At 39.2% G+C, this 14,388-nt stretch overlaps 1 protein-coding gene across 2 annotated transcripts; it reads right to left on the bottom strand.

The window, feature by feature from the left end:
• Window positions 1-7,249: 7,249 nt before the first annotated feature.
• LOC148042093 (uncharacterized) lies at window positions 7,250-14,121 on the bottom strand. Of its 2 annotated transcripts, XM_087685509.1 has the most exons (3): window positions 13,358-14,121; window positions 12,034-13,219; window positions 7,250-8,117 (listed from the first exon to the last, which is right to left on the bottom strand). In XM_087685509.1, the coding sequence occupies exons 2-3, from the start codon at window positions 13,214-13,216 to the stop codon at window positions 7,567-7,569; spliced, it is 1,734 nt and encodes a 577-aa protein (XP_087541635.1). In that variant the 5' UTR covers window positions 13,217-13,219; window positions 13,358-14,121; the 3' UTR covers window positions 7,250-7,566. The 2 variants fall into 2 exon arrangements, with proteins under 2 accessions (XP_087541635.1, XP_087541631.1); XM_087685505.1 differs by having other exon boundaries at window positions 7,251-8,117; window positions 12,034-14,121.
• Window positions 14,122-14,388: the final 267 nt, after the last annotated feature.

The raw sequence follows: 14,388 nt of genomic DNA, 5'->3' as shown, positions 1-14,388 counted from the left end.
TGTCTTGTCGAGGCATCACATAAGTATTATTGTCAAAAGGGATGCACTTTTTTTTGGATTGATGCTTTAAAAGGTTCAATGTGTTTGTTTACACATGTGCCAGGTGAGAGAGGCCAGTGAGCATACTGAAATCTACTTTCTGAACCTATTGGAAAAGATTTGTTAAGGTGTAATCTCAAGAGGAAAATGTGCTTGAGGAGAGGTTTGATGAGATTGAGCAACCATCAAAAGGAAAACTAGTGTTTCATAAGGTTGTGCAAACATTTTGGGATGACTGGCCTAAATACACACTTGCAAATGCAATTCTCATTGATGATAGTGAGTACAAGTGTATACAAAATCCTCTTGGAGCTTATGGTATTGTGAAAAAGGTTGGAGCTTTGCTCCATCTTGAATAAGTTGCTCATGAGTCAACGTCATTTTCACAACCACACCAGCTCCATCATGCTCTCTTTTCCCATGCTCGGATCTAAAGAAGTGGCGTGTCATGGTTAAACTTGTTATTCCTTTGTATTTAGACACAATGTAAAATGGTCTTTTTGCATGAATTGAGATGTGGCTCCATCTGACCAAATCTAGTGCTCTCCCAATTGCAAAACTTGCTCCATCAGCCAATCATTATGTAGCATAAAGCAATGGTGAAAAAAGAGTGTATCATGGATTCTATCATTTGAGATTAAAAAATGAAGAGTCTTTTGAACTATACCAACCCTCCGAAAGTATATAATGAGAACCAAAATTGAAACTTGGCTGGAGTGCCAATGCATCAACTGTATCTCATCTTGTTCTTTAAAAAGCATAGTTCTTTTTCTATGACATACACAACCACCTCCTCGTTGAATGTCTACACACACAATTTGAAATGATCTGCCTACCATTTCACATTGAAGTTGTAAAGAACAATAAAATTCTGCAAGTGTGTTCTATACAGTGTCATTAATCAACCATTGGTCATCTCCTTAAAACTAAGAATTTTCCTCTTCTTTTCTTTCCCTTCTTTATCAATCCCAACTTCAACATCTTCTAATATTCTAGCTGTGAAAATTTTGATTCTTCCTTTATCTCACATGGAAAGCATGGAAGATTTTGTATGCTAGATTCTAAACATTGCATTGCAAACACTTTAGCACATGGTAAGCAAAGTTTTCAGATCAAGTACAAAGCAAGCTCTCCCATGTTTGGGTGACATTGAGTGGAATTTGAGTGTGTGCATTGCAAATACCACTCAACAAATTTACACATATAAGAACTACAATGGCATTGTTTCCTATGAAAACTTGTCTATGACTAACGTAGCTAGCTAAAATAATCTCTCCAGAACAAAATTTGGACATGTTGAATGCAACAACACATATTTCTATGCTTCAACTTGTGCACAAAATAGGGCTTCAACTTTTTGAAACTCCTATGCTATGTAAGGACCTCTAAGTATTCCTTGTTAAATTGTATAAACAATCGTACGTAGAGGGAAAACGATGAATTTTTTTTATGAGAAAACATGTGGAAAAAGTGTATGTGTTCTCAAAACACAACACATATAAGATATTAGATACATATCAGAAAACAAATGAGTTCTATAAGAAATGGCAACTTCAAACTTGCTACTAATGTTAATAATACACTATAATACTTTGATATCAAATTCCACTATACCATGATTGTGCATAATGTTGCTTCTGCAATATGCCTATGGTAATGATTTGTCAACTTATAGCCAACAAATTCTTCCCTTGATTGATATTTAGATGGTTTTTCATGGAGTAATGAGATTTCAAAATTCATATTTATTGTTATTTGTATAAGGCCTCACAATGATAGCAAAAAAGGTACAGAGGATATAAGCTTCTATTTTGGAATGAAATGTGCTTCCTACTTCTTGCTTCAGCTTTCGACACAATGATGCAATGTATCTAGGAAGTACATCCATTTTAGGACCCACACAGATCCTGATTCAGTGACTATGCACGTGTCACCTAGTTAGTTCTCAATGTGTTTTGGTGAGCTAAGCATCCCTTGACTAACTAGGTTCCTTGTTAGCAAGGGCTTGACACAGCATATTTAGCTATGAGATTAGTATTTTGTATTAGCCTTAGTCTTTACATTAGTCTATTTAGTCTTTGATGTGAGTGGACTTTAGACTTCATGTGATTTATGGCTGTAAGTAGTTTTGATCAAGCATGGTTTTAAAGGGCATTATGTTTCTTTTATCTTGATGATCATGCTGTAGAAAATGAGAAGATTTGGTGATGGAATGCTGCCATAATACATTCATCCTATTTCTTCTTGTCTCTATGCTTCATTTCTATAATATTCTCTATTTATTTTCTGTTGCCTACTATTATCATAATCATTATGTAGTATTTCCTTATGATTCTATGGTGTTATCTTTTATTTCTATGCTAATTTCCTAAAGCAATATGGTGATTCCCCACAATGCTTGTAGTATTTTGATGTATTTCCTCATAACAAAAATGCAATCATGTTATGCATTATGCATAGTCTTAGGGTTGTAAAACTTTGGCATTATTGCCATTGCTACCTTGAACCTTTGGTTTAAAACTCAATTAAGAATGAATTTGTTTCATGGCACAAATATGAACTTCTTGCAAATCCCTAAAGCAAGATGATATAGTTTAAGGGTTACTTTTGCATTTCTATTTGTATGTCTCGTAGAATTACCCCCATCCATCAAATGCCATCTTGACAAGGTGAAAATATGGAGAATTGTTGGAGTTGTTAGCAAGGAACCAAGAGTGGGATCCGTTGCATGATGAACGTGGAGAAGCAGGAGCATTTGCATCCCTATATGAGGAAGGAGATGCAATCTATATAGAGGATTACTATCCGTTATGCCATCTACATAGACTTATGGTTGTGACACTATGGTAATCTTGCCATTGCTGCCCTAAACCTTTGGTTTAAAACTTAGCTAAGAATGACTTTGTTTCATGGTAAAAATTGTATTTTTTGTAAATCCCTAAAGCAAGATTATTACTTCAAAGGGTAAATTTTGCAATTCGATTTGTACGTTGAAGAATCACCCCCATCTATCAAATGCCATCTTGACAAGGAGAAAATCTAGAGAATTGTGAGAGTTGTTAGCAAGGAACCAACAGTGGGTCCATTGCAAGATGAAGGATAAGAAATAGGAGCATTTGCAACCTTGCTTGAGGAAGGAGATACAATCTATATAGAGGTTTAGAGGATGCGGGTACCTCTTTAGGCACCTCTACAGTATATCATTCTCATGCTAGCTCTACAAAAGAAGAGGAATTGGTTTTCTTACCCAAACTCAGTACACTCCTCCTCATCAAGTGGGAGAGAGATTATAGTATTTAGTTACTTGGTAGAGCAGTCTTGTTTTAGACTTTTGTATAGTAGTAGCCAAGAGATCTCTGACTTTCAATCCCTTATCTCTATTGAGAAGGCCAAGAGATCTCTGACTTTTAATCCCTTGCCTCTATTGAGAAGGCCAAGGAGATAGCCCATAATGAATGCAAATCCACAAGTTAATCCTAATGTTAGGGCTTCTAAGTTTTTAGGGAAGAAGAAGAAAGATCTAAATCACCATGTGGCCTAGTTTGAGACAAGATGGCTTGCCAATGGCTTCAATAACACGTATGGGGATCAACTCAAACTTCAGCAATTTGCTTCAACCTTTGAGGGTAAGCCTATGTATTGTACAACAAATACGGTATTGGTCATTTTGCTACTTATGATGCACTTAAAAAAGCATTTTAAAGTAGATTTAGGAAAGATAAAATAGCCACGTATGTGTTAAAGAAGTTTAAAAAAATCAAATAGAAGTCTGTGTTGGTGCAAGACTATGCACAAAAGTTCAAAAACTTTTTGAATAGATTGGATGCTGTAGATAGTCTATCTTTGGACTTGCAAAGTTCTTACTTTCTAAGGGGTTGGGAGAAAACCATTGCAAGTGCAATTGCTAACATTGAATTGTATACAAATGCCACTATATATATTCTACATGATGCCATTTAGAGTGTAGAGAAGAGACTAGGAAAGAGCAAGTCCAAAAAGAAGGCCAGCGAGGAGTTTTTAACTCCTATGAATATGACGATTCTTATATGGATGACACTAGTGATGATAAGGATTCTTCCTCTAAATCATACTTTGATAATGAATCTAATAGTTCAGATGATGAAAGGGAAAATAAGGTAGAGGATAAATAAAAAGAAGTCAAAGAAAGAAAGGGAGCTCTCTAGGGATTGGAGGAAAAGTAAAGATAGGGGAAGAAATCCTTCGAGAAGAGGCTAGAAAAGAAGATTAAGAAGTAGTTGATGGATATAGGAGTAATGAATGCTCAATAGAATTTCAAGTCTTGCACCATTTGTCAGAAAATTGGGTATGAAGCCAAAGAATGTTGGTATAATCCAATTGTAAGGAATGTAAGGATGCAACCCACACTAATTGCAGCATCTGTAAATCAAATAATTCTTGAGATGGTACCATAAAGGGGGTTTAGAGGGTTCAGTAGTAGGAAGGATCAGCCACAAAAACAATGGGGCAATGAACAACCTCAAGACCATGGAATAATGTATGGCGAAGACCAAGAGGACTTTGGTACTATTGTGGGGGACAGTAGGGACACATGCTGGGATCTAAGTGTGACTTATGAGTGCACCATAGGGCTGAAAGAAGAATGCAGATTAGGAATCAACAAGAAATGAAATCAGCAAGACATTAACCACTGGTGCTCATAGTAGTGGTCTTAGTCAAAATCCTAGTGAAAATCACAGCAAGACATAGTTCATAGGCCAACTGAAGAGAAGAACTAAGGAATCTTTGATAATGGAGGTGTCATGTAAAGAGAAGATTCTTACATGGCAAGAAGTGTTGGAAAAACAAGAGGGGTGTGATTGGTCCAATTGCATGTAGTAGAAGATTGTCTAAAGGACACTACAATTTTGACTATTACAAGGGCCGAAGTTAAGAAGAGAATAGACTAGAATGTATAGGAGAAGGTCAAAGAAGCAATTGCAAAAGAGATGTAAAGATAGCAAAGAGAAAGAGGAGCAAACCAACTCAGTCGTACAGATTCACTACAAGAAATGAAGAAAAATCAAGAATTTGACAAAGAAGAACAAGGACTGCAAGAGGTTTTGTAGCTAAAAAATGATCATGATGAAAGTTCAAGTTTTCATGAGTAGCAAAAAGGCCCTCATGAGTCCTTTAAAACATTTGCTAAGTCTTCTTGCACAATTAGCTAGAACAAATCCTTGATCTTATTCTAGGATTCAAAGAGAAGTTATTGCGAAGGATTATGACCAATCAAGGCCAAGTGTGGAAGCAGCATTAGGAAAATGCAATGGTGCAACAGAATGTCAAGTAGTGATACCTACCCAAATAGAGATAGTGGACTACAAGGTACCTACTATTCAAGTAGAGTAATTAGGTAGGAAGTTTGATGATGTTTTGCTAGATGGAGGATCATGGGTGAACACCAAGATCCAAGGCGTTTTATTTGGCAGGTCTTGAAATCTTGTCAGCAAGATCATGATCCTCCCATCTGCATAAAATTTTGTGAAGTGTGTGAGTCTTGCATGCATTTACTAATGATATAGACAACTATTAGTTGGAGTTTTGACGGTAGAAAACCTAAGGGACAAGCTTAAAACTAGTTTTGTTGGTTTTCATCTTTATTTTTATAATTTGTTAGTCTCTCTGTCTCCCTCACATTTAGAGCTTAGATGTTACTTATCTAATTAATTAATTATTATTAGATATTAATTAGTTATTTAAATAATTATTCATTAATTATCTAGCTAATTAACTATTAGTTAGTTAGTTACTTATAATGATTAATAAGTTATTTGTAATTTTATACACCCTTTTATTACTTAAAATATATTAAATATTTATTTATTATTTTTTAAATAAATTGGGTTTATAAATATATTTTTAATTATTTTTAATAAATTATTGATACATTTAATATGTATGTATGTATGTATGTCACACACACACACACACACACACACACACACACACACACACACACACACACACACACACACACACACACACACACACACACACACACACACACACACACACACACACACACACACACACACACACATCCCTAGTAGTTTCTTAAATTTTACTTTCTATATTTTTTTTGTTGCTAGTTTTCTATATGTTATGTTTATTTTTTATAATATTTTATTCGTGGAGTGTTCAAGTATGAATATGAAAATAAGTGGGTGTGAATAATTATTTTAAATAATTGTTTGAGGGGTACAAACACATATACAAAGAGAGGTAAGGCTAACAGTGATATGAAGGCAGGCAAGTACATTAACTTAGCAAGTTGCCTTCATAAGTTGCTTACAAAATAAGCAATGTCCATAAATGCCCACAAGCTAACTTTAAGAAAAATGTGAAATGATGTATGGCCTTGTATATGTGGGAATTACATTACATTAGGAGGATGTATGGGTATTAGATATGATACACAAGTAAAGACCTTGATGTTAAGCTCTATAGTCCTCTTTTAACCCACATAAACATGCATTCACGCTCATAATGCTTAGTATAAAATTTACTTCATAGGAGCACGACTTGCTTTATGGCATGTGCCTCCCATAGCATACCTTGATGGCATAATGTAAAGTTTACTCCATGCAAACTCAACTTGAGTGTATAACATTTGACTCCATAGTATAGCATAGGGCTTGCACGACTAGATTGGTGAATTAGATAACCTTGATAGATGACTATGAGAAGTAGGTGCTAGCAAAGGGAGGGAAGTAGAGAAAGTGTTAGTAAGACTGGTGTAGATTCTAGATTCTAGTTTTCGAAAAAAGATCAATCATGAGATCACTTCCTTTTAAATTGACTCACATAAGTATACACCACATAGTATAGCATAGGGCTTGTGTGATTGGATTGGTGAATTAGATAGCCTTGATAAAGGACTATGAGAAGTAGGTGCTAGCAAAGGGAGGGAAGTAGAGAAAGTGTTAATAAGACCGATACACACTCTAGATTTTGGATTTCCAGAAAAGATCAATCATGAGATCACTTTCTTTTACATTGACTCACATAACTATGCACCGCGTTGCGCCTAAATTTGACGATTGTTTTCCCTATTTTTGGCATTTCCCCCCCATCAAAACAAGGAGAATACTGTTGCATTTGTCAAGTAACACTATGTTTAAGATGATGCTCTCATTTGTCATTGACATTATGTGGAATATACTTAGGTTTCCAAATAGTTATAGACTTAATCCAATGAAAGGTATTGCAATAAACTTCATTATCACATGAAATACCTGGCATCCCATAGAATTTAGGCTTTGATCCCCATAGTCAAGCGTGGCACAATCTCGAAAAAGGCTTGACACATGGGTCGTGCCCAAGAATGTGTTGCATAAATGTATGGAATCCTGCAATGTACAAATGATCTGGTCCGATTGGCCATGTGGCAAGCGCGCATTCGTGTAGATTAAACAAAAAGAAAATCGACCAATAAGAGAAAGCATGGTGATTTGTTTGTGCACCATGAAGATGGTGATGATAATGAGAGTGCAAAGGATGAGCGACTTAGGGAGTCCCATGGTGCGGGACACTAGGGGTGCTACGAGAGGAGTCCAGCACAATCTCGAAGAAGTCAGAGTCAAAGCGCTGGGAGGGGGACGTGGCGGGCTCTGGTTGGCGGGGCGCCTGGCGGACGCGCGTCGGCGCAGGGGAGGGCGAGGGGGAGGGGCTGGGGCCCACATCGGAGAGCCACGGCATAGAGAAGAGATCGCCACTGTCTAGCTCGGGCGGCCTGGGCGGGGCCCGCCCCAAGCAGGGGTCCGCGACCCGCCGCCCGTTGGCCGGCCCCCACTCGAACGGGGCCTGCCCGAAGTTGGCCGTCATCGCCACGTCATAGTTAGCGGCCACCGTCGGGAACAGCGGCTGCCGCGCGAACGCCCCTCCTTCCCCGCCGGCGTCGTCAGGCAGCGCCAGCTCCTCCGCCACCTCGCCGTTCAGCGTGAATCGCAGCCTCCCCGCCGTCGGATCGAAGCCGCATCCGACGGTCGTGTTGGTCCCTCCCCAGCTCTTCCGCCTCCAGTTCTTCGTGATCGCGGCCTTGTGGACGTGCTCCACCCCTACGAGCCCAACAAAGCAATGCATAACAAATCCACACGCAATGAATTCTACATTAAATCCACCCAAACCATAGTCTATCAAAACCACAATTGTGCATAATGTTAATCCGTCAAAACCACACTTATGTATATCAAGCGAATCCATCCTTTCCACAATAGGTAACAACCTTAGCGAAAAGCTTTGAGTTGGTCTAACGATGTTCCTCTCATTACAAGTAACAACATTAATGTCGCCAAAGCCTTCATATTTTTTGAAAACAGGTTTGTTGAGTTTGTCCCAGAAAGGCCTCTTTAAAAGCAAAACTTTACATACATAAACTTCCACCATAAAGAGCTCAAGCTTCGAAATTTCTCCTTGAGAAGGTTTTCAGTGTAGGGGTTCAACCAAATTTTGCTTTTGGAGCCAAATCCAAACCTGGGTTACCATACATCATACAGTGAAACTATAATGACAAGTGTGATATTATTAATTTACTAGCTACAAAGGCATAGAGCCAACTCTCCTCAAAGTTACGACACCCTATACAACTTGAGCAACAATAACACTTTCAATTTCAAGAAGTCTCAAGCATCGTTCCAAGAACTAGAGGAACTATGCATGTTAAGCTTTAAAAATGCATGATAATAGCTAGGAGGTAAAAGGAGCTAGAATGCATCAAGTCCAATAAGCATGACAAGAAGAAAATGTGCTTAGAGTTTTGTGTCATATTGTTATGTGACTTGATGAAAACTATCACTTCAATGTCCGTCAAGCATAACATCACCTTCAAAAGTACATTGGGAAAAGAAATTTCCACAATTGGGCATAACTTTTTCATTGAAATTCCTAGCCGTAAATCCTTCTAAATTCTAATCCACTCAATTGGAATCCAACAATATTTGTGCCTATGTAATCAATTCATATGTTTAAAGCCCCTCTTAAAAAAATAAGTTCCTTTCAAATCGCTTAGGAAGTTCCCTTTAAAGTTATTTGGATGTTAATGAGTGCAAGAGTTACAAATGTGGGTTTTTTACAAAGGTAAACCCACATGTAAATGGATAAGCCAATAAGCCATGTAGACCAAACATGGTGTGTTTGTATGGACATATGCATGTTTTCAAGATGTGCATGTGCTTCATTGTGTGTATGCACACATTAGTACCTACATGCATGCATGCATATGTGCTACCTATATGCATGCTTGTCTCTTTATGAATATCATTGTATGCATATCTTGATAGTTCATTTTTCCATTGCAAAGATATTCATTATGTCATGCAACTATGTCCTTTGAGATATCCCATAAACTCAAATGGAAGACCTTGTTAACCTTTGGAAGACATGTCAAACCATTAGCTGAATATATAACTACCGTTGAGCTAGTTTCCAAACATAAAAATTGGAGGCACATGAAAAACAAGAAAATGTTAACAAGTTGATGACTTCCTATATAGAAAGAATGCGTACTATCTTAAGCTTCATTCCCACTTTTATGGGGCATAAGATGCAATGAAGAAATGCTAGCGAAACCAATTTCTTGCAGGAACATAATAACTCACCAACATAGAAAGTGGGTGGAACTTCAAGGGTAGACTATGCATACATTACAAGTTGGAAGGTGTTTGTAACTTCAATGATGGACTAGCCTGGGCCCATGGATGGGGACCTATGTGGACTTGTGCGTGTAAGAGCCACACTCCAAACAATGGTGATCATAAGAAAATAGGTTGTTTGACAATATGCTTTTGCAATTTTCAATATTAAAAAATGAGCACTTTTATAACATTGCAAAGCATATTTTCAATACTTAAAAATGAACACTTTTATAACATTGGCCTTTGATCACATGAAGCATATGATGCTAAAAGTTGACCACACATCATAATTCTAATATTCCCTTATCTACACAAATTAGAGAGGCTTTAATATACCCCCATATCGGATCGCTTATGTTAACTAAGTTGGCCTAGGGTAGGCACTATTAAGAAACTACCCATATTACATACATTTAAGCTACTATAAAGAAACCACTTCTCTTTATATTTGAGGTAATTTTAATATCTCTTTATCTATGAATTAGAAGATTTTTGTACATGGACTTTTTTCTCGTGAACCTAACCATTCCCCATGCACATGACTATGTGCAAGCGTATTTCCTAGAGTCTGCAGGTCCATACATTAGAATTTGGTCACATGTTACCTTACATGGTAGGATACATGGATAAAAGGTGACCACCCTAGGTAAGTAGCTAGCTTCCTTCTTACAAGGAATCCTAGTTTGGTGTGTCTATCATCACAAAGTTGAAGTACTAGATGAAGTATGCTTGTTGTAAAGTTCAAGTACTAGATGAGGAAAAGTAGCTGAAAAGTATGTTCTAGATTTGTACTGCCTTATTGACCTGTAATTTGTAAGTTAGTGTCCATATTGAGACTAGGTGATATTGATATCTATTTTGTAGGTTAGTCTTATATTCAAACTGGTCATACAATGTGTTTGTTACAAAGTTCAAGTACTAAATCATGAAGTGCACTTTTGTTACAAGTCCAAGTACTAGATAACCAAAAGTAGCTGAAAAGTGCTTTTAAATTTGTACCATCTTATTGACTTATAATTTGTAGATTAATGTCATATTGAGACTAGGTCATATTATAAGGGAGGTGTATTGTAAAGGTTGACCTACAATGCAAGAAGGAGAATAATGATGAAAACATGAGGCCCAAAAGGTCTATACCAAGCTTGCAACTTTCAAAGCTCAGCTTCCAATGCTATGTTGATTCTAACAAACAAACATCACAACTTGAATGGGTTCTACAAATTGTGAGGGTAGTTCTCTTGACTATCATAAACTAAAGATGCTAAGGGCCATGCCTTGCCAAAGTTGACAGAGTTAAACAAGTAAAAGAGAGTGTGAAAGCATGAAAGCCACCCACACATTGACTACACAAGGACCCCATTCGTGCCAACAAGGAAAGAGAGGGTGTTTGAGGTGAGAGAGAGCTGTTTGGAGGAGAGAGAGAGAAGGCCTTCAAGAGAGAGACATGATTTTCACCAATCAATGACTACCAAGTCTATGGACTTCTCCAAGTTCATGGAGTATCACCATTCCTAGAGATACTCCATAAACTCCCTAAAGTTAAACTGACACAAAGTCAAGAGTGATCAAATAAACCAGCCATCTCCTATCAAACTTGACTGTGTAAACTTGTGCAAGTGAGATTTACTTAAGTGTGGCTTGGATCTTAGAAAGAGAACTACACTTTATAGAAGGATCTTTGGTTGTATGGAGGCGAGATCAAAATACATGTAGCATCCTAGATCTTTTGATCATTTGGAACACACGTGTGCACACATGCATGAAGGTGTGCATGATACAGGTATACTTGCTTGTTCTGTTCAGACTATAGCTGAAGACCACCGGACTTAAATGTTCAAGCAATGAGAGGAGATGCAGTGGGTGGTAACCTTGGAGTTACCAGACTGCTGCATTACTTACGCTAATTAGATATATATTTGAAGCAGTAATTAGGTGAAGTCTACACCACTTCAGTCGGTTTTTGCGACAAGCAAAGGCATTCAGTGGTAACAAATAATTATCAACCTCCTCCATCAACTGCTGAAAACAGTACGCTGAAATGAATTGAACCAATTGCAGAGTATGCATATAATGTCAGGTTAAGCAGCATTAGTATGCAATCATGCAATCAAGACTTTAACACTGGCAGACTAAACCTCTGAGCCTTGGCTGGAGACCTGACCTGGTCCCTCATTACCTGCATGGGACTCCGGTCCATGCATGGTATGACGGGTGTTCAGGCAGGTTCCCTGCAAGTGATCAAAAACCCATGAAGCCAGAGAATGGGTCTTATACTAGATCATGCTTCCCCGACTGCTATCAGGTCAGAAAAATAATATGATGCACATCCACACATGCTTACCATTGATGAATACTCGACCGTCTGAGAAGAAGCCAATAGATCCTGGATCACAACCAGGCAGCCGGAAGGGGGGTGCAGATCCTGCAGCAAGCCCAATTGCACATATTTGCGATCGGCGCAATAGGTCATGAATATCTGATATTGATGAATTAGCTGATATTAAGCTTGCATTGATATCAGCCAGGCTACTTGCATCCCCAGTACTAGTCTGCTTACTGCATGTGCTAACCTTAGCTATATCATGTACGTCTCCTGAAAGTCGATTTATATCTTCTATTGCTCTTCCTTGTAATGGCAAGTCATTCTCTAGATTGGGTACATTATAGAAGCTAGGCCTTCTCTCATCCTGTGCAGATTCATTCCCATTGTAATAGCTAGATCTGGGTTTGAATTCAGAACTTGCATGAACACCTGCTGTGACCACAGAATGGCCTGCATGATCAGTGGATGACGCGGAATTGATCAGTTTTGCATGCTCGTTCTCATTGAAGGATACTTGGGATGAAGAATCCACATTAGAATCTGCTCCATTGGCCAGTATTGTTATCTCAAAATACCCCTCTTCCGGGAAGAAAAGAGGCCCCAATGGGGGTCCAGGAAGAGGTAGAGTGGTCTGAAGCGCCTGCACTGGTTTGGTTTCACCCTGTCTTTTGGGCGCAGCAGCAGGTATAAATCCAGGATTGAGCCTGATCTTCTGCACATAATCACTTGATCCTGCACCCACCTCCCATGACATCTCAGGCTCCAAGAGGGGGGATTGAGAGCATCCTGCAGTGCAGAAACCCCATAGCTTATGTTGCATCGGGCTACCCATTAACTGTGTACTGTATGTGAACGCAAAGGCTGCCCACCCATGCTCCACTGCCTCAGCCACACGGCCTGGATGCTCACCCCAGTCAAATGGCTTGATTGGATATGCTGCCCTCCACTCATTTGCAATCCTGTTGCTCTGCTTGTAGTAAGACTCGCATGGATCCCGGCTGATGCCACCGCAGCCGCCTCCGCCCAGTGGCCAGAACCGCTTCGTCACGCTGCCCTCAGACCGGTCTATCTGCTGGCTGGGTTCTTTCTTCACCGTCCCCTTAGTCTGTCTGTAATAACACAAAGATATGGCGCCTAGTATCAGTATTGCAGCAGCGCCAGCAGGCAAGGCTGCTGACAATACGATCCCCAAGGCCTGCATGCCCTAATTCCAACAACAAGGCCACATGAAAGGGGAGAAAAACCATTACACACAAAGATAGGCACAGGTGGGTGTGCGCGTTCCCAAATAAGGTGGAAAAAGAACTGGCATAATCATGAAATGGGAGGCAGGAAAGCATACACTTTAATGAGTTTACAGCGGGCCCAAGGTCGAAAGGATTAGACTGATGCTATGAAGAGATTCGAGAGGCATGGAGATTAAACTGCAGAAGAATGAGAGCAACGATCATCATTAATAGCATGCAACCATTGATGAGAGGTTTAGGAGAGCTTTGGGAAAACCCAATTAGTCTGTATGATGGATTGATGTCATTGAAAACACAGAGAGAGAGAGAGAGAGAGAGAGAGAGAGAGAGAGAGAGGGCGCAGGAGATGGATAGCTATGGTGCTTGTCTTTCTTCTCCTTCAGTTCTGATAAGAATTGAAAACAAGAATGATTGATTGCTGAACACCAGAAGAGGCAAAGGAAGAGTTAGGGTTGAGTCAAATTGAGCTCATGAACAAGGGCATCATGCCATCATGCATGTGTAGCTCTAATAATGGCTGGATGAGAATTTTTGAGCGAGAACAACTTTTGTCAGGCAGCCACAATTTACAAAGTTGTCGAACTGGAGATCTGCAAAATAGAGGGGAAAAGGCGAATGATGAAGAGGGCTATTTATGGGAGAGACTTCATTAAAGGAAAAAGCCTTCTTTTGGCGCAAGCTCCATTCTCTCATCAGAATGGCTGGCTCTGGAGTCTGGAGTCTGTGGTCACACATATACACACTGATCGACGGAATGTGTGTGAGACTCGAGAGAGAGAGAACGTGTGAGGTTTGAGGTGAGTGGATCAGGGACTGTGGACATGTCTGAGAGAGAGAGAGAGAGAGAGAGAGAGAGGGGGGGAGGGGGACTCAGGAGAGAACGTGTGTGAGATGAGTTGATAAGGGTCATCATGTCTGACTCTCATAGAGAGAGAGAGAGAGAGAGAGATTTGACCAAATGCCTGCCAACAAGCACACGTGCCTTCTGCGCATTCGACAGAGAGTCAAGACTAGACACCCATCCTTGCAAAATGCAGCCAAAAAAGCTACCAAATTTAGCGACATATAACAGTCTTAGTTGAAGCATATCTTAAATAAATAATCATTGCTAACAATCTTAGTTTGA

Source organism: Lygodium microphyllum, chromosome 1 (assembly GCF_053477565.2).
Source record: "Lygodium microphyllum isolate KBCC chromosome 1, Lygodium_microphyllum_v1.1.10, whole genome shotgun sequence".
NCBI classification, from domain to species: domain Eukaryota; kingdom Viridiplantae; phylum Streptophyta; class Polypodiopsida; order Schizaeales; family Lygodiaceae; genus Lygodium; species Lygodium microphyllum.
The sequence above is the reverse complement of the archived record's forward strand: the minus strand, read 5'-3'. Positions and strand labels throughout refer to the sequence as shown.